Raw genomic sequence first — 21361 nt, 5'->3', positions numbered from 1 at the left:
CCACACATTTTAAGAGCAGCGATTTTGATAACACCCATTTTCAGACCACTTTTGTTGAAACTCCACCCTTTTTGGACTGTTTATAAAATCTGTCAAATGTAATTCCAATTAAGAATTCCTCTCTTTCAAGACCTACTTTTCTCAGATTTTGGGGAGGTTTTCAATCAATGTATGAGGCTTATATCGCGCGTATTCCGTGGGTACAGTTCTAAGCGCAGGGTTCCATTTATATTTTGTTTAAATTTTTTTTTATGCAATTTATATTGCGCACATACATGTATTCAAGGCGCAGGGATTTATTTATGCCGTGTGAGATGGAATTTTTTTACACAGTGCATCACGCATTCACATCGTCGAGCAGATCGCAGCCATTTCGGCGCATATCCTACTTTTCACGGCCTATTATTCCAAGTCACACGGGTATTTTGGTGGACATTTTTATCTATGCCTATACAATTTTGGCAGGAAAGGCCCTTTTGTCAATCGTGGGATCTTTAAAGTGCACACCCCAATGTAGTGTACACGAAGGTGTTGAAATGGGCCATCAAGTGTATATGTGTTGAAATGGGCCATCAAGTGTATATGTGTTGAAGTGGGCCATCAAGTGTATATGTGTTGAAATGGGCCATCAAGTGTATATGTGTTGAAATGGGCCATCAAGTGTATATGTGTTGAAATGGGCCATCAAGTGTATATGTGTTGAAATGGGCCATCAACTGTATATGTGTTGAAATGGGCCATCAAGTGTATATGTGTTGAAATGGGCCATCAAGTGTATATGTGTTGAAATGGGCCATCAAGTGTATATGTGTTGAAATGGGCCATCAAGTGTATATGTGTTGAAATGGGCCATCAAGTGTATATGTGTTGAAATGGGCCATCAACTGTATATGTGTTGAAGTGGGCCATCAAGTGTATATGTGTTGAAATGGGCCATCAACTGTATATGTGTTGAAATGGGCCATCAAGTGTATATGTGTTTAAATGGGCCATCAAGTGTATATGTGTTGAAATGGGCCATCAAGTGTATATGTGTTCAAATGGGCCATCAAGTGTATATGTGTTGAAATGGACCATCAAGTGTATATGTGTTGAAATGGGCCATCAAGTGTATATGTGTTGAAATGGGCCATCAAGACGTGTATATGTGTTGAAATGGGCCATCAAGTGTATATGTGTTGAAATGGGCCATCAACTGTATATGTGTTGAAATGGGCCATCAACTGTATATGTGTTGAAGTGGGCCATCAAGTGTATATGTGTTGAAATGGGCCATCAACTGTATATGTGTTGAAATGGGCCATCAACTGTATATGTCTTTAAAGGGGGGTTCCACTGTACCTTTCGTCTTTGCCATACTATGAACAGGTGTGCGAAGAACTTCACAGTCAGGCGGAGGTGGTGAGGCAGCAACAGGAGGGTAGCGATGTCACGGTGGACACCCTCTTCAACTTCATACCCGGGGTGTGCTTCACGCGTCTGCTGCAGACGGTGCCTCATACTGCCTTGCAAGGTGTGTAGTTGTCAAATCTCTGAAAGTTGAAATATCTCCATGTTCTTTATTTTCACAGCCTTTCAGATTCCATCAAAAGCATGCACTTTTTGTTCTGTGTAGTTCAGAATGCAATATTGAGCACTCCGCTTTCCTCTTATCTGACAGTTGCGAGTGTTTTGGGAACAATTTTCGGGATGTATTTATCCATCTGAAAGATCAAGTCTATTGAAAGCCCATTTTTCTTAGATACTCTGCATGCCTATGGGAGATTTCTGTGGATGTCTTGTTTGGTTGTTTGGTTCTTATTTTTACAACGAAGAAAAGTATAACCGATTGATCAGATTGCGTCAGAAGATAGAACATAATATTATGTTCTCGTGCACAAATGTGAGTTAAAACTGAGGAAGTTTCAACAGGTGGCATTTGCTAATGTGATTTTGATCGGGAGAAATACCTCACTGGTCTATAAAGAGTGTAAAAAATGCAGCGGAACCCTCCTTTGAAGAACTCTGAGAGATTTTCCAGACCGTAGATTGGCCAAAGGGAGGGGGTGTTTTGTTTTTTAAAGGGCCGTTTCACTGTATTGCATTTCATCCAGAGAAACGATTGCACGGTTCCTTTCTGTTCAGACTATGGGGCGTTTCTCAGCAGCATGGTGGGCAAGGAGGTCGACAAGCTACCCAGGGGTATTCACCACAACGCCACCCGTCGCCAAGGCGTGTCCACCAACCAGGACCGCGCCATCGGCTCCATCCCGACCTTCGTCACCCAGCAGTACGACAAGACCAAGCAACCCGGCCTGCGACCCAGTCTGGCTGGTAGGAATTACACTTCTCCCAGGTCAACCTATAGGACAAATACCAAGGGCTTTTATGCTATATGGCGGAATACATTCTTGTTTGTGTTCTTGTTCTTGTGCAGACCTACTAGTGCCTTATCCCCCTTCGTGTGTACACACAAACACAAGACAAAGTGCGCACGAAAATATCCTGTAATCCATGTCATGAGTTCGGTGGGTTATAGAAACACGAACATACCCAGTATGCTTCCCCCAAAAGCGGCGTATGGCTGCCTGAATGGTGGGGTAAAATCGTGCAAAAACATGAGTGAACGTGGGAGTTTCAGCCCATGAACGAAAAAGAAGAAGAAACTTCTCAGTTCACTTTCTTTTAGACTGTGCTGAAGCTTTGTATTAATTGGACGAAGTTGACTTCGCGAAGCCAACTTCACGGAGCGCGCTGCACGAAGCTTTGACACTGACTGTTTGGTGTCAACACTTTGTGAAGTCTTCGCGAAGCCAACTTCACGGAGCGCGCTGCACGAAGCTTTGACACTGACTTTTTGGTGTGAACACTTTGTGAAGTCTTCGCCAAGCCAACTTCACGGAGCGCGCTGCACGAAGCTTTGACACTGACTTTTTGGTGTGAACACTTTGTGAAGTCTTCGCGAAGCCAACTTCACGGAGCGCGCTGCGCGAAGCTTTGACACTGACTTTTTGGTGTCAACACTTTGTGAAGTCTTCGCGAAGCCAACTTCACGGAGCGCGCTGCACGAAGCTTTGACACTGACTTTTTGGTGTCAACACTTTGTGAAGTCTTCGCGAAGCCAACTTCACGGAGCGCGCTGCACGAAGCTTTGACACTGACTGTTTGGTATCAACACTTTGTGAAGTCTTCGCGAAGCCAACTTCACGGAGCGCGCTGCACGAAGCTTTGACACTGACTGTTTGGTGTCAACACTTTGTGAAGTCTTCGCCAAGCCAACTTCACGGAGCGCGCTGCACGAAGCTTTGACACTGACTGTTTGGTGTCAACACTTTGTGAAGTCTTCGCGAAGCCAACTTCACGGAGCGCGCTGCACGAAGCTTTGACACTGACTGTTTGGTGTCAACACTTTGTGAAGTCTTCGCGAAGCCAACTTCACGGAGCGCGCTGCACGAAGCTTTGACACTGACTGTTTGGTGTCAACACTTTGTGAAGTCTTCGCGAAGCCAACTTCACGGAGCGCGCTGCACGAAGCTTTGACACTGACTGTTTGGTGTCAACACTTTGTGAAGTCTTCGCGAAGCCAACTTCACGGAGCGCGCTGCACGAAGCTTTGACACTGACTGTTTGGTGTCAACACTTTGTGAAGTCTTCGCCAAGCCAACTTCACGGAGCGCGCTGCACGAAGCTTTGACACTGACTGTTTGGTGTCAACACTTTGTGAAGTCTTCGCGAAGCCAACTTCACGGAGCTCGCTGCACGAAGCTTTGACACTGACTTTTTGGTGTGAACACTTTGTGAAGTCTTCGCGAAGCCAACTTCACGGAGCGCGCTGCACGAAGCTTTGACACTGACTGTTTGGTGTCAACACTTTGTGAAGTCTTCGCCAAGCCAACTTCACGGAGCGCGCTGCACGAAGCTTTGACACTGACTGTTTGGTGTGAACACTTTGTGAAGTCTTCGCGAAGCCAACTTCACGGAGCGCGCTGCACGAAGCTTTGACACTGACTGTTTGGTGTGAACACTTTGTGAAGTCTTCGCGAAGCCAACTTCACGGAGCGCGCTGCACGAAGCTTTGACACTGACTGTTTGGTGTCAACACTTTGTGAAGTCTTCGCGAAGCCAACTTCACAGAGCGCGCTGCACGAAGCTTTGACACTGACTTTTTGGTGTCAACACTTTGTGAAGTCTTCGCGAAGCCAACTTCACGGAGCGCGCTGCACGAAGCTTTGACACTGACTTTTTGGTGTGAACACTTTGTGAAGTCTTCGCCAAGCCAACTTCACGGAGCGCGCTGCACGAAGCTTTGACACTGACTGTTTGGTGTCAACACTTTGTGAAGTCTTCGCGAAGCCAACTTCACGGAGCGCGCTGCACGAAGCTTTGACACTGACTTTTTGGTGTGAACACTTTGTGAAGTCTTCGCCAAGCCAACTTCACGGAGCGCGCTGCACGAAGCTTTGACACTGACTTTTTGGTGTCAACACTTTGTGAAGTCTTCGCCAAGTCAACTTGATTTAATTAAGGAATGTCTCTACAAAAGATGGAAAGGTGAACCAAAGACCGGAAGAGAAGTCTTTAGAGGTCGTAGAGGAAGGGGGTACACAGACAAGCAGGCAGTACCGGCAGCTAGAAGGATTGAAACTTGTCTAACTGCATCAAGGCTAAACCACCTGGCTTACGGCCGTGTCTGGCTGGTAGTTCATTATCACTCTTTGCTTATATAGATTGTGACTATGGGAGAAAAGAAGATGAAAGAAACAATTTGGAAGAAAATGAAAAATAAAAAAAACAAGAAAGGTCAGTTGTTGGAACGTTGTTATTGACAAATATACGTCACAATCACACGTATATTGACCCAACGGTCTTTTAAGTGAACAGACAAACAGTTAGTCACAAACAATTAAAACATTTTTTGGGATTTGGAAGAAAATGAAGCTTTATATCCTCACACGAATTTGGAGATGCACCAAAAGTAGGAGAGAATAGTCACGAGTAGAGCTGGAAGTTTGACGCTTACATCTTTGAAAATGATTAAAGGCAGCCATGAGAAGAGTACCAGCAAAGAAAATTGAGATTGTGATTGATAAGAAGTTTGACGCTTACATCTTTAACAAGAGGCGAAGCCTTCAAGGCTCACGTAAGAAATCGACAAACAGTAACACAAACTCAATCACTCCGTCACACATACACACACACACACACAGTAAGCATAGGTGACACTGTGCAAGAAAGCGAGACACTAGATCTAGATCTGTCTGTCTGCATGTAGCCTACTTACAGGGACACGACAGTCAACTAGTCTCGGCCAGCTCAACATAATGACCGAGACTTTCAGTAATTCCTTCGCGTGACGTCTAACCCTCTTACGTCATAATGTGACGTCTTCAAATGACGAAATGTTAAAGTTTCTACCACAGACATACATACATACATACATACATACGCACGCACGCACGCACGCACGCACGCACGCACGCACGCACGCACAGACAGACAAAAGTTAGCATCGCATAGGCTACACTTACGTGAGCCAAAAATGAATAAAGGCAGCCATAAGGAGAGTACCAGCAAAGAAATGTGAGATGGTGATTGATTAGAATGAAGTTGAAAAGACAGATACAAACTTTCCTCAAGAACCAGACAGTTATTAGGTTTCGAGAAATGGCAAAAAGGCGTGAATGGTTGTGTCTGTGATGATACTGAGTAGAGAAAGTTGTTTTTGGTTTGAATTTGAAGTAACATTTCAAGACCTTCGGTCGTGCAGCTGCTCTGCTGTTTTGCTTCGACCCGCCAGTTGAAGTGGGCCGAGACGGTCGACCTCGCAAACACTACCTCGTGCGTCACGGCAAACTCTACATAGACACTTTCAAGACACTCCTCAATGAGGTAGGAGGTATTGGCGCTGAAGTCGTTCATCCACGATATAGGCATTTACTACTGTATTATGATTTATGAATACAAATATTGTTTAAACAATATAGGCATTTACTACTGTATTATGATTTATGAATACAAATATTGTTTAAACAATATAGGCATTTACTACTGTATTATGATTTATGAATACAAATATTGTTTAAACAATATTGGCATTTAAGGCTTCTACAATAGTATGGTTTATGAATGAAAAAATATTACTTAAAAACATGGGCATTAATTTTCTTCTCTGTAGTTTTGTGACCATAATTATTGGTGTCAAATTGCTTTTGATAGGCGGATCTTCTTTGTGTTACGGTAATCTCACTTTTTAGTGGAGTGGAGATGTAAGGGATGGGGTATGGAGCTCCAGTCACAGAGAGATCGCGTGTGTGGGTTGGGGGGGTGCGTGCGTGTATGTTTGGGTATGTATGTGTGTGTGTGGGTGCGCGCGCGCGTGTGTGTGTGTGTGTGTGTTTTGGAGGAATAGCTGCGGGCATACGTCAAGTCACTTTGATTACTGCCTATTAAATGATAATCCTAAGGTTGGGAAATTAAGATTGATACATTGGAAATATGAAGTTAAGGCGATTGCTGCGTAACAGACAAATTGGAGAAAGACGATAAGATGAACGGCAAACCAAAGCTCTTATGACGTCATTGACAGTGACGTGTCATAAATGCTGCTTGGGATTTCAGGTACCTGTCCAGCCTTCGGAATGGCATCGCAGCCTGCTGATGCCTCAGGCATGGACATCCTTCGTGGACAGGCTGTGCTTGGCTCTCATTGAGGTCAGTGTCACTCTCTACATGTTCAAAACAAAACGCCACGTTCACAGATATATCGACCCAGCGGTCTTTTAAGTGCACAGACAAACACTAATTAGAAAAAAAACTTATCTTACGAAATGTTCAGCCGTCTTTTTTGTATTTCTGTACATGTTCGTCTGTGCTGCTGTTCATTTACGCACTTAAGGTGTTTAGGCCTGCATAATTATGTGCCTGGTGGTGATGCTGACTGGCGCATGAGTTGGCAAGTTTGCGAGTTAATCTGCATGTGTGAATGTGAGAGAGGGCGATAGGTAAAGGGGTAGAGAGAGTGTGTTTGCGTGTGTGTAGGTGTGGGTGTGGGTGGGAGTATGTGAGTGTGCTTGGATCCCCGTGTTAGTGTGTTTATGTGTGTGTTTGTGTGTGTGTTTATGTGTGTGTGTGTGTGTGTGTATGCGCGCGCGCGTGTGTGTATGTGTGTGTGCCTGCGTATGTGTTTGGGCTGTATTTCTCGTCATTCCATTGCATGTGTTCCAGAGCCGCAAAGCAGAGGTGGATCTGCAGGCAAAACACGGGCACATCTCTGAGGATCAAAAGGAAGAGAAAACGCTCACTGCTTGGCTTTTGTACGTTTTCATTTTTATTCAAAAAGAAATACAGATAACAATGCCGCATACAATCAATTTGATAAATGGAGCACAACATGCAAAGCTTATAAACCTGCTCATAAAATGCAATATAATATTTGATTGGGCGGACGAATTCTCTCTCTATATCAATACTGTAGCGATAATGCAAGCGATAAATGTCTTAATTTTTACCTCAAAGTTCCAGCCTTTCTTTCTTTGAATTCATGCTGTACAATGTATTATACATAGTATGGTTATTTCAAAACTTGAGCACCAAACTCACACAGCCGAGAATTGCTTGTGTACCATGTAATCCTAAGCATTGGCTTTTTCAAATACCCATTTCTCGAGTTGTCCCAAAGCACAATTATGGGTATAGCTCAGGACATCAGTGTGTCATTCTGTGTCAGCTTATGAGTAGTTGAATTAGCGTGCTAATGAGCGAGTGATCAGATCCTCCCGGTGACTGCTTGCAGGCCTCTCGATAGCTGTCTTGCTTCTTTGTGATCGCTAGGAAGTATAGAAAGTTAAATTTTTATACGAATCTCTTTCTCTCTCTCTCTCTCTCTCTCTCTCTCTCTCTCTCTCTCTCTCTCTCTCTCTCTCTCTCTCTCTCTCTCTCTCTCTCTCTCTCTCTTCTCTTAACCTTCCCCAACTCGACGCCCGTATGCTTATTGCTTTAAAACTATTTCCTTTTGTTTTCAGTGCAAGAGACAGCATAGTTGATACACTTAAAGTCGCTTCAAAGTAAGTCCGTTTAATAGTTCGTATACTGTTTTTTGATGTGACTGCTGTGTGTGTGAAATATCTCTGTCTTACTTATCTTTATAATGCAGGTTGCTACGAAAAAAAGAGTGAGAAAGGAAAGTGTTAAAGCGTTTGTCCTGGTTCTCTTCCTGACCGCCTGATCCTCAGGACGTGCGGTTTTATCTTATAACCACAGTGTATATTTAGACGATGTCCTACTTACCTCACCTCTGTTATCTCTGTGTTTGCGTGTGTGTGTGGCTTTTCTTCTTCTTGTCGATCACTCAGATGGAAACGCCGGTTCCCCGCGCAAATGTTGCCGTGCGCTGTAGGTCGTCCAGACTGCCATAGAGCTTCCCTTGCACCGTGGTCGCCCCCGCCCATATCTGGCTCCTGAGGCCATCGTGTAGTGGGCAAGTCTGCAGCAGGTGTTCCGTTGTCATGCTGCCTGTTTGACAAGGGCACTGGTGTGGCTTTTGATTAGTGCTTTTGTGAACAAGAAACAATTGACAAGTGGCTCTATCCCATCTCCCCCCTTTCCCCGTCGCGATATAACCTTCGTGGACGAAAATGATGTTAAACACCAAATAAAGAAAGAAAGAAATAAAGTGTGTGTGTGTGGGGGGGGGGGAGAGATTATTTGTGAATTGCGTCGCTGTCGTCAAAGAACGCTGGACTATATATATATATGCTTCCTTATCTATTGACTATCAGTTCGTCCGTCTTAATTCTCGGATTTCCAGAGCTATCCACACGTAGCAGATTTAAACTTACCAACGATGCTCTCTTCGCCTTTCCCCTTTATTTTGACGTTGCTCTGCGGATATATCGGTCCTATTCATGCTTACGTCGACAAAAATGCAGCGACGTCATCATGTGACGTCAGAGTGGAACAGTTGGAGCGGTTGATGGTAGAGCAACAACATCAGCTTTTTGTGATGCAGAACAAGCTGTCCCACCATGAGGCCTTGCTTCGTCAACAGGGCACAAAGGTGCCTGAAGAAACATTACCTCAAACACAGCATGATTCAAACACGAATGTAGGACTGTTGAAGACAGAGGACCAGCTTGATTCTTTGACCAAAGGCGTTCACAAGAACATTCATTATGGTGGTTCAACCTTACGTTCGAAAAGAAACAACCACATGATGCCACCAGCCAATGACATCAGTGACATCATGAGTCGATCCGACGACGACATCAGGCCGAGGGAAACGGCTGTGACTAACATGGGCCAACGACTGAACGAGGTCGGCGCAGACGTCCAGGCACTGAAGATCCAGAGTTCTCATCAAGACCAGGACATCAAGGACGCCCGAAGCTCCACCTTCGTCCACTGGTGCAGTTCTCGCTGCACTGACGCCTCTCAGCTCGTCTACTCCGGGGTGGTGGGAGGGTCGTTCTACTCCGAGACCGGAGCTGCCACCAACTACCATGTCTCCCGTTCCCAGTGATCGCAGCATCCGTGCTGGCTACTCGGCCTTTCTCAACGGTTCTGAGTATGACACAACGGACTCGCAACAAAACGCTGATCCTGTGTGCGCCGTGTGCCGGACCTCCTACCCCACCACCATCATGATTCCTGGCACCAACGTCTGCACAGCGGGCTGGCACCTTCACTACAGCGGCTTCCTCGTGGCTGGCCATTCCAATCACGCTGCTGGGTCCCAGTTCATATGTGTGGATTCGAACCTTGAAAGTCGGCCAGGGAGTAGTGACGATCATAACGGTGACCAGATGTGGAAGTCTGCCTTGTGGACCTTCCGTGAACGACAAAGTTGTCACCTGTGCTGTTTGTTCAAAATGATGGAAACAAAAATAGTGGCAGAGACTGTTTCCTGCGACCAACATTCGTTGTAATTTTTTCTGTTGGGAGCAGAGATGAGATTGCATGTCAACTGTTGCTTTACATTTTGAAACATTCATGCGAAATGATTACTCCCATGAGCTGGAGGATTTCTTCCGTAAATTCTGGTTTAAGTTGTCCTTCCTGCTTACTTTGTATTCCCATGACGTTCACTGATGTCCAGACTACAGTGATGATTTAGAGAATACACAGATGAAAACTTTGCTTGAAATATTCCTTAGTTAACTTTCTAAACTGCGATTGCTCTCTCTCTCTCTCTCTCTCTCTCTCTCTCTCTCTCTCTCTCTCTCTCTCTCTCTCTCTCTCTCTCTCTCTCTCTCTCTCTCTCTCTCTCTCTCTCTCTCTCTCTCTCTCTCTCTCTCTCTCTCTCTCTCTCTCTCTCTCTCTCTCTCTCTCTTTTCCTACCGCCTCTCTCTCTTTGGCGCGCACACGCATGTGTGTGTGTGTGTATGTGTGTGTGTGTGTGTGTGTGTATGTGTGTGTGGTATTTGTGCGCGTGTGTGTGTGTGTGGTATTTGTGTGCGTGTGTGTGTGTGTGTGTTTGCTTTGCGTTTTTTGTTTCTTCGTATGTGTGTGTGCGTGTGTGTGTGTGTGTGTGTGTGTGTGTGTGCGCGTGTGTGTACGTGTTTGTGAGTGTGCTGCGTATGTGTTTTTGTTTGTTTGTTTAATAGTTGTGTTTGTTCTTTAGCGCTTTATATGGCTACTCTTTTCTGCTACCAGGGGTAACCCCAGTCAACAAGCCAATGCCGTACTGGCCTTGGCTTCGCTAGTCGTCTTCGTGCATCGCTATGGCAACGGCCTTGACCCTGAAGAGATGAAGGAGTGTGACGCGGCCACGGAGCATCTGAGTCAGTCTCATTGGCTGACGGTTGCCGTGGATACTATTCTGTCCATCCGAGACGTGACGCATCGGTCTAGAGGCAAGCTGTTGGGATTGGGTCAGCAGGTAGGCTTGATTCGATATACCTTCGTTGAAAAAATCCCAAAACAGATTCGTTCCAAAATGTAGAATAAAAAAAGAAAGAATGATAGGACAAAACATTACTATTAGAATAATTACTATTAGAATAATTATAATTAAACAATTATTGTAAATGTAACGTTTTGTTTTGTCAATAATACATGTTCCAATTACCTACCATTCTGGTTGTCTGATTCATACCTTCTGTGGTTCTTCTTCCGGCTGTTTTGTTCCGTCGTCCAATATTTTAGCGTTAGCAGGTCACTTGTTCTTATATAAGTGCTTGCTTCAAAACTTGCTGCTCTAGCTTTCACTCTGTCACTCGTTAACTCATTCGCTCGCTGACTGACTGACTGGCTGGCTGGCTGGCTGGCTTACTGACTGACTGGCTGGCTGGCTGGCTTACTTACTTATTTACTTACATACTAACTAAAGTTGTTATGGCTTCTTGAGATCATTTTCGTTCCCGATTCCCGCTTGTGGTCAGAGCAGATACTTCGAGAAGGTGGCGTGTTCGTGTCTTCCTCTGCATGGTGACATTTCCTCAGAACGTACATTAATTACACCGTCTTTGAATAACAGATTTTCTTTTCTCTGTTTTTCACCTGGGCGCAGAGATCTGCAGAGGATCGAACCTCGGCCTCCAGCCTGGCGCAGGCCACGGCGTGTGTCTGCCTGGCCACACTGGCCCCGTGTCTGACGGCTGGACACTCTGACGTCATACTGCTGGTGCTGAGGGAGCTGACCAGCTGCTTGCCCGGTGGGAAAAAGGCGCCCGACTCGCCCGTCCTGCTCTTCCACTCTGGGCTGGGTCTGGGAATGCTGCTGGGACGGCTGTTCGAGGACCGCTTCTGTGATGTCGGGGGCAGGAGGGTGTGTTGGATGTCTGTGATGTCGGGGCAGGAGGGTGTGTGTTGGATGTCTGTGATGTCGGGGGCAGGAGGGTGTGTTGGATGTCTGTGATGTCGGGGGCAGGAGGGTGTGTTGGATGTCTGTGATGTCGGGGGCAGGAGGGTGTGTTGGATGTCTGTGATGTCGGGGGCAGGAAGATGTGTTGGATGTCTGTGATGTCGGGGGCAGGAGGGTGTGTTGGATGTCTGTGATGTCGGGGCCAGGAGGGTGTGTTGGATGTCTGTGATGTCGGGGGCAGGAGGGTGTGTTGGATGTCTGTGATGTCGGGGGCAGGAGGGTGTGTGTTTGATGTCTGTGATGTCGGGGCCAGGAGGGTGTGTGTTGGATGTCTGTGATGTCGGGGGCAGGAGGGTGTGTTGGATGTCTGTGATGTCGGGGGCAGGAGGGTGTGTTGGATGTTGTTTGGGGTGGGAAGAATGGAGGACGGATCGAGGGCTGAGGTTTAAGAGAGGCGTGATCGGGGTAGTCGTCAATCTAAAACACAAAGACGAAAACATGGCTGAGTTCTGCTTTGTGAGTGAGTATGTATGCTCGTGAGTGTGCGTGAAGGGTGGTGTGTGTTTGTGCGCGTTGGCATATTGGGGAACCGGTTGTGGGGGAAGGAGGGTAGGCTTGGAATAAATTTGCTTGCGATCTTATGCGTGCCCCGAAATGTGCCTGTACGTTCTCTTTATGTCGATGTTTTAATCTGTATTCGAGAATAATGACGTTGGAGAATGTTTAAGCAAAAAGAGGACACAACAGGTTTGGTATGTTCTTCATCAATATTTCGTCGGCGATAAACTGCCTGCTGTAGGCTGTATGATGAAAGTACGGAATGACGGCACGTGTTGGAGAATGTTGTATGACGTCTTGTAACACACACATACACACATATATACATGGACAAGAAGCTGTCTTCAAAATAAAATGTGCTCTTGGATCTACACAAGTGATTTGGCTAACAGGGGCAGACGGCGGTATGGCAAAGCATGGGGGCCCTGGAGGACTGCTGTATGGACACCGCACGAGAGAACAGGTACACGCTCACTCAGTTCTCTCCCTTCCTCTAGATGGCTTAGCGAACAAGCTCTCTCTCTCTCTCTCTCTCTCTCTCTCTCTCTCTCTCTCTCTCTCTCTCTCTCTCTCTCTCTCTCTCTCTCTCTCTCTTTTACATACACATGCATAAAGTAACGCACACTGACACGAGCGCACAAAGAAGAGGATGGGATAACTGCTTGCTATTCAACTTTCACACAAGTGTGCGGACACACACATAACACACACACACACACACACACACACGTAGATCACAAAAGATTATAGGTAAATTGGTACTCAAAAATCACAAAACGGACACTGGAAAGCAATTTGTTTTTTTAAGTCCTTGCTTCTTTTGTTTGCTCCATAACAAAGAACTCTCTCTTTCATTAACCCTGTGTTGAGTAAGTCAAGGCCGTTTTTGAGTCACTTGAGAAAAAGTGACTCTATGTAATCGGTCAGTGTTAGTCTGTCCGGCCGGCCGCCCGGCCGCCGTCCGTAGACACCACCTTAACGTTGGACTTTTCTCGGAAACTATCAAAGCGATCGGGCTCATATTTTGTTTAGTCGTGACCTCCAATGACCTCTACACTTTAACGATGGTTTCGTTGACCTTTGACCTTTTTCAAGGTCACAGGTCAGCGTCAAAGGAAAAATTAGACATTTTATATCTTTGACACAGTTCATCGGATGTGATTGAAACTTTGTAGGATTATTCTTTACATCAAAGTATTTACATCTGTAGCCTTTTACGAACGTTATCAGAAAAACAAGGGAGATAACTAGCCTTTTCTGTTCGGCAACACACAACTTAACGTTGGGCTTTTCTCGGAAACTATAAAAGTGACCGGGCTCAAATTTTATGTGAACGTGACTCATTGTGTTGTGAATAGCAATTTCTTCCTGTCCATCTGATGCCTCATATAATATTCAGAACTGCGAAAGTGACTCGATCGAGCGTTTGCTCTTCTTGTTACATTGATTTTAGTCAAGTTTTGACTAAATGTTTTAACATAGACGGGGAATCGAGACAAGGGTGGGTTTGTGCGTGTGTGTGTGTGTAGACTAGAGCGATTGAGAGAAAACTACTAAACCGATCGATCTTCATAAAACTTTACATGAGAGTTCCTGGCTATGATATTCCCGGCCAGACGTATACTTTTATGATAAATGTCTTTGATGACGTCATATCCGGCTTTTTGTGAAAGTTGAGGCAGCACTGTCACACCCTCATTTTTTTTATGAAATTGATTGAAATTTTGGTCAAGCAATCTTCGATGAAGCCCGGACTATGGGATTGCATTTCAGCTCGGAAGCTTACAAATTACTAATTAGTCAATAAGTTTGCTCATTAAAAATGTCATTAAAAACGAATTTTCATTTACAGAACAAACAATCATTGCATGGTGTTCCTCATGTTCTCCTGAATTTAAAAATATATAGATATGTTATGTTTACTTTAAAAACGCGCTCAGAATTAAAGAAAATAGGTTGAGTATAATATTCGCGTGCTTCGCGGAGACGACCGTGACCCGTCTCGGTCTTTGGGTATGGTTAGCCGAGACTATCTGAATGAAGTCCCGCCGATGACTTTTTTGTGTGGAGTTGATCCTATAGTTTGATGCCGACAGATTTACTCAATGTTTATATATCGCTTCACTGACGCGAATTGTTCGATTGTACTTGCGACACAGACGGTTGGTTGTCTAAGTTGCCTGTAAAAGAAACACGAAAGGACATAACATTAGCCGTGCTGCTGTATAACTGTAAGAGTGTCCTTGACTGGCAGAAGTCACCGAAGAGCTTCTCATTAACGGGACACTTTGGAGTGCCTGTTTCCGTCCCGACAGATAGCACGTGGCCTTGGTACAGACAGCTTTTGACCTTGGCGAAGAGGTCGAAGGTTATGACGCAAGGTCAAGATGTTCAAGCTCTAGTTTCCGGACTCACTTCTCCGACGTTATGTGTCGAAGTGCGTGAGAACAAGTAGTCACTTATGTGCACTTAGTTCGAGCCTCCGGCTATTGTGTTTCAAGCCTTACCATCTAAGTCTCTGCCCCCCCCCCCCACCCTCCCCCTTCTCTCTCTCTCTCTCTCTCTCTCTCTCTCTCTCTCTCTCTCTCTCTCTCTCTCTCTCTCTCTCTCTCTCTCTCTCTCTCTCTTTGGCTGCAACATTTTTGTCTCGTAATGTTTGGTTATGTTTTCTTGTTTAGCCTTTAGACCTGGCATTTGCCAACCCACATTTTATATGCGGTAAACTGAAGCGACTCAGAACACCCCCCCTCCCCCCAAACTTTCTCTCAGACTTTTTTAATTCTTACGATCTTCAAAACCTGTAGCTTAAGTTTTCTTTTCGTTTTAACCTATCTCGATATGACCAGAGAATTATTGTCAGGGTGAAAAAAAACACGACGACATCTCGGCGAAAAAGGAAGTTGGAAGATGAAGCAACATCCGTTTTGCTTGTCCCGAAAACCTATACAAATGTTACTTTGTACGCAAATGGATCGACATTTGATTTATCAAACGGCTTTCCCCCGATACGTTAACCGTTAAGGTGAGCAGCTGCTGAACCAGGTTATAACTAAATTTCAGCAAAAAATGTCAGCAAAGATTTTATTTGTATTATCCGAATCTCTCTTTCAAACCGCATTCAGTAGTGTGCATGCTGGTCTGCCCAGTTTTACCGGCGTTTCAATTTCTGTTTCTGTTCCAGGACCGGCTGTGTTTTGGGCCTGGGTCTGGCACTAACAGGGCTGTGTCAGGAAGGCCAGAGCGAGTCGAGGGTCCATGTCACAGCTATGTGGGGAAAACTCGGCCCTCTCCTGGACAACACCCCGCCTGGTGACAGTGCTTACCAGGTCGGAATGGATCTATTGATGGTTGTGTGTGTGTGTGTGTGCCGTGTGTGTGTGTGTGTTTGCAAGAGAGAGAGAGAGAGTGTGTGTGTGTGTGTGTGTGTAAGTGTTTGCGTGTGTGTGTGTGTGTGTGTTTATGAGAGAGAGAGAGACAAGACAAGTGGTGGTTTTGTGTGTGTGTGTGTGTGTGCGGGCGTGTTTGTGTGGGTGAGTGTGTGTGTGTGCGGGCGTGTTTGTGTGTTTATGAGAGAGAGACAAGACAAGTGGTGGTTGTGTGTGTGTGTCTGTGTGTGCGTGCGTGTGCATGTTTGTGCGTGAGCGTTTGCGTGTGTTTATGAGAGAGAGACAAGACAAGAAAAGACGAATTCTTTTTTTAACGAGGGTAATGGCATTTTTTACGTCCAGCCTTCGCCCATGTTACCTAATGAGAATACGTTTTATAAATGTTAAGATAACAAACAAACAAAACTAAAAACACACAAACAAGCAAACGCAAAAACAGAAAACAGTTAATCAAACAAACAAACAAACACATTCATACAAACATAAAAACATAATTATCAAGTTCATACATACCGGCACGGTTGGCCTAGTGGTAAGGCGTCCGCCCCGTGATCGGGAGGTCGTGGGTTCGAACCCCGGCCGGGTCATACCTAAGACTTTAAAATTGGCAATCTAGTGGCTGCTCCGCCTGGCGTCTGGCATTATGGGGTTAGTGCTAGGACTGGTTGGTCCGGTGTCAGAATAATGTGACTGGGTGAGACATGAAGCCTGTGCTGCGACTTCTGTCTTGTGTGTGGCGCACGTTATATGTCAAAGCAGCACCGCCCTGATATGGCCCTTCGTGGTCGGCTGGGCGTTAAACAAACAAACAAACAAACAAACAAATCAAGTGCATAATGAATTTTGTTTCGAACAAGAAAAAATACGTAAAATGTCGAGAGAGAAAAATTCACCGTGAAATGAGGAATAATAATAACAGGAACAACAACGTTGCAAGTAATAACAATTTGGTGCATTTACATAAGACATGCCATGAAATCAATGACGTACAGTTATCTATGAATGGCAGAATTAAACAAGGCATCAGAAAAATTAACACGTTCATGCTGAGTGAGAACGAAAAGTGCCATGAAAAAGGAATGAAAAATATCTGTCTTTAAAAGTCTCGACATTGATGGAATGTCTGAGAATGCTTGGAAGTAAATTCCAAAGATTATTTCACGTAAAGAGCAGGCCAGACTTGAAAAGGTCGATATGAGGCAGACGAACGAGCATACATGTTTGTGGGGTCTCTCAAATTGTGTGAAGTGAATTGAGAAGAAAGAGGTGCTGATAGTCTTCCCATAATGAAGGCCCGGTAGCTCACTGGTTTTGTGATCCTAGGGTCACGGGTTCGAATCCGGCCCGGGACGGATGCGGGTCAGCCTTATGTGCAGACTCAGCAGAGACGGTATCCATGTTCCACCCCCTGGGTCGTTCTGCCATAAGTGCAGGTGGCTGATTACACCTAAACACGCACACACCTGGGTAGCGCGACTCTGTTGCTGCTAGCTTTCCACTGGGAGGAAACGACCCGAATTTTCCAGCCATGGGTCCATAAAGAAATGAAAATGAAATGAAGATGCGTTTATGCATCATAAAACCTTTATTATAAATAAATCTTGATTTAAGTGGAAGGAAACATCCACACCAGCACATTATCGAAGTTGATAATCCTCGTTCAAAACCAAAACTTGAGTGTTCTTTTATTAAGCTTAATAAAGGCTTAGGAATCGTTATCAATGTTTGACTAAATGTGAACGTTAAAGAAGAGTTGCCTGCCATGCCTGTTCAAAAAGTGCTTTATTGTGGCCAAAAAATAAAGCCTCTTGGAAAGTACTTTACATTCGCCTGGAACGTGACCAGTCCATGATAAATCGTTATCAAGAATAACTCATAGAACTGTGTGGTTAGTAACTTTTTTAACAGTTTGATTGTCAATCCTGAATGGTGGAAGTTTAGATTTTAAGTTATACGCGTTTTTGTCTGGTAAAAGTAAGCATGCTTTTTTTTGTCTGGATTAAGAGCCATGTGGTTTAACCACGCTAAAAGCTCATTGACACTTTCTTGAAGTAGTTCTGACAATACCTTCACATTTGAGTGCGAAGTGTGAATTGTGGTATTGTCGGCGAAAAGTTCACAGTTGCCGGCTCCGTATAATTATGTAGGTTTAATGTAAATGGTAAGAAAAAGAGGGTCGAGTACAGATCCCTGTGGAATGCCATAACCTACTGACTGCATACTAGACATAAATCCGTTGCCGTACACAGCTTGTACTCGATCAGAGAGAAATGACTTTATTTATTTAAAAAAAATTGTCTCATTCCTCATTCCCGTATAGTGAGAGTTTCCCAAGAAGTCGGTCATGGTGCATCACATCAAATGCTTTAGCAAAGTCAACGGAGAGAACAGCACGTAATATATCGGCAATATCTAGATAATTATTACCCCGTCGGTTCGAATCTTCAAATGGTTCAAAACTACAATAACCGTACCGAGTATGAATTTTCAACCACTGAAAAACTAAACTTACAAGTGCTATGTAGCATGAGGGTTGTGTTCTGAACGCCGACTGATTTGCCATTTGGGTGAAATAAAACAGAGAGAGAGAGAGAGAGAGAGAGAGAGAGAGAGAGAGAGTCTCAATGTCACAACCATGTGAAGTAACCCGCCCTCTTCTAAAACAAACAAGTCGCGTAAGGCGAAAATACAACATTTAGTCAAGTAGCTGTCGAACTCACAGAATGAAACTGAACGCAATGCCATTTTTCAGCAAGACCGTATACTCGTAGCATCGTCAGTCCACCGCTCATGGCAAAGGCAGTGAAATTGACAAGAAGAGCGGGGTAGTAGTTGCGCTAAGAAGGATAGCACGCTTTTCTGTACCTCTCTTTGTTTTAACTTTCTGAGCGTGTTTTTAATCCAAACATATCATATCTATATGTTTTTGGAATCAGGAACCGACAAGGAATAAGATGAAAGTGTTTGTAAATTGATTTCGACAATTTAATTTTGATAATAATTTTTATATATTTAATTTTCAGAGCTTGTTTTTAATCCAAATATAACATATTTATATGTTTTTGGAATCATAAAATGATGGAGAATAAGATGAACGTAAATTTGGATCGTTTTATAAATGTTTATTTTTTTTTACAATTTTCAGATTTTTAATGACCAAAGTCATTAATTAATTTTTAAGCCACCAAGCTGAAATGCAATACCGAAGTCCGGACTTCGTCGAAGATTACTTGACCAAAATTTCAACCAATTTGGTTGAAAAATGAGGGCGTGACAGTGCCGCCTCAACTTTCACGAAAAGCCGGATATGACGTCATCAAAGACATTTATCAAGAAAATGAAAAAAACGTTCGGGGATTTCATACCCAGGAACTCTCATGTCAAATTTCATAAAGATCGGTCCAGTAGTTTAGTCTGAATCGCTCTACACACACACACACACAGACACACACACACACACACACACACACACACACACGCACGCACATACACCACGACCCTCGTCTCGATTCCCCCCACTTGACTAAATGTAAAAACGCCCTGCCTCGGTCTCACGAGAGTACCTACCAGATAATGTGGGGACCCTTGGAAGGTCCGCGTCTATGCATGCGCACGTAACCGTTAATGGAAGTGTCTCATTGTTGCTTTCATGATATTAGGCCATGTATTCCATTGAATTTGCGTTTAAGTATGTGAGTTTGTCTGAACAGCAGCCACGGCCGGTATATCTGCAGGGATATCCGGGGTCCCTGTTACTCACGAGGGCAATAGTGTAAGCGCGCGCGCACGCGTTTATGCCCGGTGTGTATGTGTGTGTGTGTCAGTGTGTGTGTGTGTGTGTGTGTGCGTGTGTGTGCGCGCGCGCTCACTACTTAACAGCACTGTGGGAAATAATTATGTTCCGAGTCGGGCAGGAATTTTAGGTGCAAAGCACTTGTACTGCCTTTAATCACGCAGTTAAATCAACAAAACACCACCCACACTACAATGAGTCTACAAGGAATCCGGATTGTGACAAACATCCACTCCAGCACAAACCTGTTGTAAGGATAACGACCGTAGAAACGCCGCGTCATTTGACGTCAATAGTGACACATTCTCTCGCGTAGCACGTACGCTCTAGCAGCTGGGTTAGGAAGCCGGAAGCGGAAGGAAGGGAATGCGGAAGAGAAGGAAGCCGACAGTAAGTCTGTATCAACACGTATCAGGTGCTACCTCACTCTCCTGCGACGAGAGTAGACTGGAGTCAGACCACAATTCAGTGCGACCGGAAGTGGTAGAGCCAAGCCCCAAGAGTTGAAAGCGAGGCTGATCTGTGTCACGTGTACTCGTGTCTCTTTGTGTACTCACGGCACGAGTTTAGTCCCTTGCCCATGGATAGAAGGCGTTATTGCTATGGTTTACTATGAGAAGTGTGGGTTTTTTTTGGTTCCTGAAAAAATGGGGTAGAGGTTGCATTTGATTCCCCCATAGGGTTAGGGGGAAGAATTTACCCGATGCTCCCCAGCATGTCGTAAGAGGCGACTAACGGATTCTGTTTCTCCTTTTACCCTTGTTAAGTGTTTCTTGTATAGAATATAGTCAATTTTTGTAAAGATTTTAGTCAAGCAGTATGTAAGAAATGTTAAGTCCTTTGTACTGGAAACTTGCATTCTCCCAGTAAGGTAATATATTGTACTACGTTGCAAGCCCCTGGAGCAATTTTTTTATTAGAGCTTTTGTGAACAAGAAACAATAAACAAGTGGCTCTATCCCATCTCCCCCCTTTCCCCGTCGCGATATAACCTTCGTGGTTGAAAACGACGTTAAACACCAAATAAAGAAATAGCATTTGATGTACACAGGCTAACACAAAACTCTCAGTGAGTGAAGGGGGAGGAGGGGGGATGGGCGGCACAAAACAGTTAAGCAACTATTTGAATAAGTGAAAAATACTAAAGTGCACGCTCACATGCACCGAAGCACAAACACACACACGCACACATTGTGCACACATTGTGCACACATACACACACACACACTTTGCACACACAGCTCTTAGTAACTAAAGTGCACTGACATGGTTTAGGTGGTCTTTAATGCACACCTGTTTGGAAACTCAGGACTTAGTACGATGGGAGCATGCCTCCGCATTCACAGATTTGGTTGAAGCTTCGCAGGACGAATGTTGCTGGCTTGAAAACTCACATTTAAGGAAGGAAATACAACAAATGCAAAATGTATCCATACAGATATTTGTTCAAGATCAGTGCATGCCTGTGCAATCAGTTCAGCTACACGTTCACACACAAAAAGGTTATGTCAGAAACACCAAACACTATAATTTGTGACCCTCCACCACGGAATGAGTCGCATGTCACCTTTGCATGATTTTCATATTTTTACATTTTCCTAAAGAGTGTTTTATGCTCTATCCAGTGGTGAAAACCGTTTCAGAAAAGAGCAAAAACTGTTTGAGTTATAAGCCTGTGACTAAGGTGACCCACACACTGTTACCAGACACTCACACAAGACTTATATTAAGCCTAGCGCAGAACCGCGCGAGATGACATGCGACTCATTTCGTGGTGGAGGGTCACATTTTATCAATGTAACCGTGCCAGGAATCTTACACGCCACCTGCTGCAGCATAGGCCAA

The 21361-nt window shown here is 44.6% G+C and overlaps 2 protein-coding genes across 2 annotated transcripts in view; both read left to right on the top strand.

Annotated features, from left to right (window-relative positions):
- Positions 1-21361, top strand: part of LOC138948783 (focadhesin-like) — a 106787-nt gene that overhangs the window by 74199 nt on the left and 11227 nt on the right. Inside the window, exons 14-23 of the mRNA XM_070320398.1 lie at positions 1369-1513; positions 2125-2313; positions 5747-5868; positions 6598-6690; positions 7204-7292; positions 8001-8042; positions 10630-10855; positions 11486-11743; positions 12730-12800; positions 15519-15663. Coding sequence (XP_070176499.1) covers positions 1369-1513; positions 2125-2313; positions 5747-5868; positions 6598-6690; positions 7204-7292; positions 8001-8042; positions 10630-10855; positions 11486-11743; positions 12730-12800; positions 15519-15663 — 1380 coding nt within the window. The remainder of the gene's footprint in view (positions 1-1368; positions 1514-2124; positions 2314-5746; positions 5869-6597; positions 6691-7203; positions 7293-8000; positions 8043-10629; positions 10856-11485; positions 11744-12729; positions 12801-15518; positions 15664-21361) is intronic.
- Positions 9191-9849, top strand: LOC138951105 (uncharacterized). The gene is made up of 2 exons (XM_070322762.1): positions 9191-9478; positions 9646-9849. The coding sequence occupies exons 1-2, from the start codon at positions 9191-9193 to the stop codon at positions 9847-9849; spliced, it is 492 nt and encodes a 163-aa protein (XP_070178863.1).

The sequence above is a fragment of the Littorina saxatilis genome, linkage group LG1, assembly GCF_037325665.1.
Source record: "Littorina saxatilis isolate snail1 linkage group LG1, US_GU_Lsax_2.0, whole genome shotgun sequence".
NCBI classification, from domain to species: domain Eukaryota; kingdom Metazoa; phylum Mollusca; class Gastropoda; order Littorinimorpha; family Littorinidae; genus Littorina; species Littorina saxatilis.
The sequence above is the reverse complement of the archived record's forward strand: the minus strand, read 5'-3'. Positions and strand labels throughout refer to the sequence as shown.

Bases quoted from the DNA above. Each gene is read 5' to 3' on its own strand.
- LOC138951105 (XM_070322762.1), top strand. From the start codon at position 9,191: ATGCCACCAGCCAATGACATCAGTGACATCATGAGTCGATCCGACGAC. The intron at 9,479-9,645 runs GTCTCCCGTTCC...ACGTCTGCACAG, and splicing joins GAGCTGCCACCAACTACCAT to CGGGCTGGCACCTTCACTAC.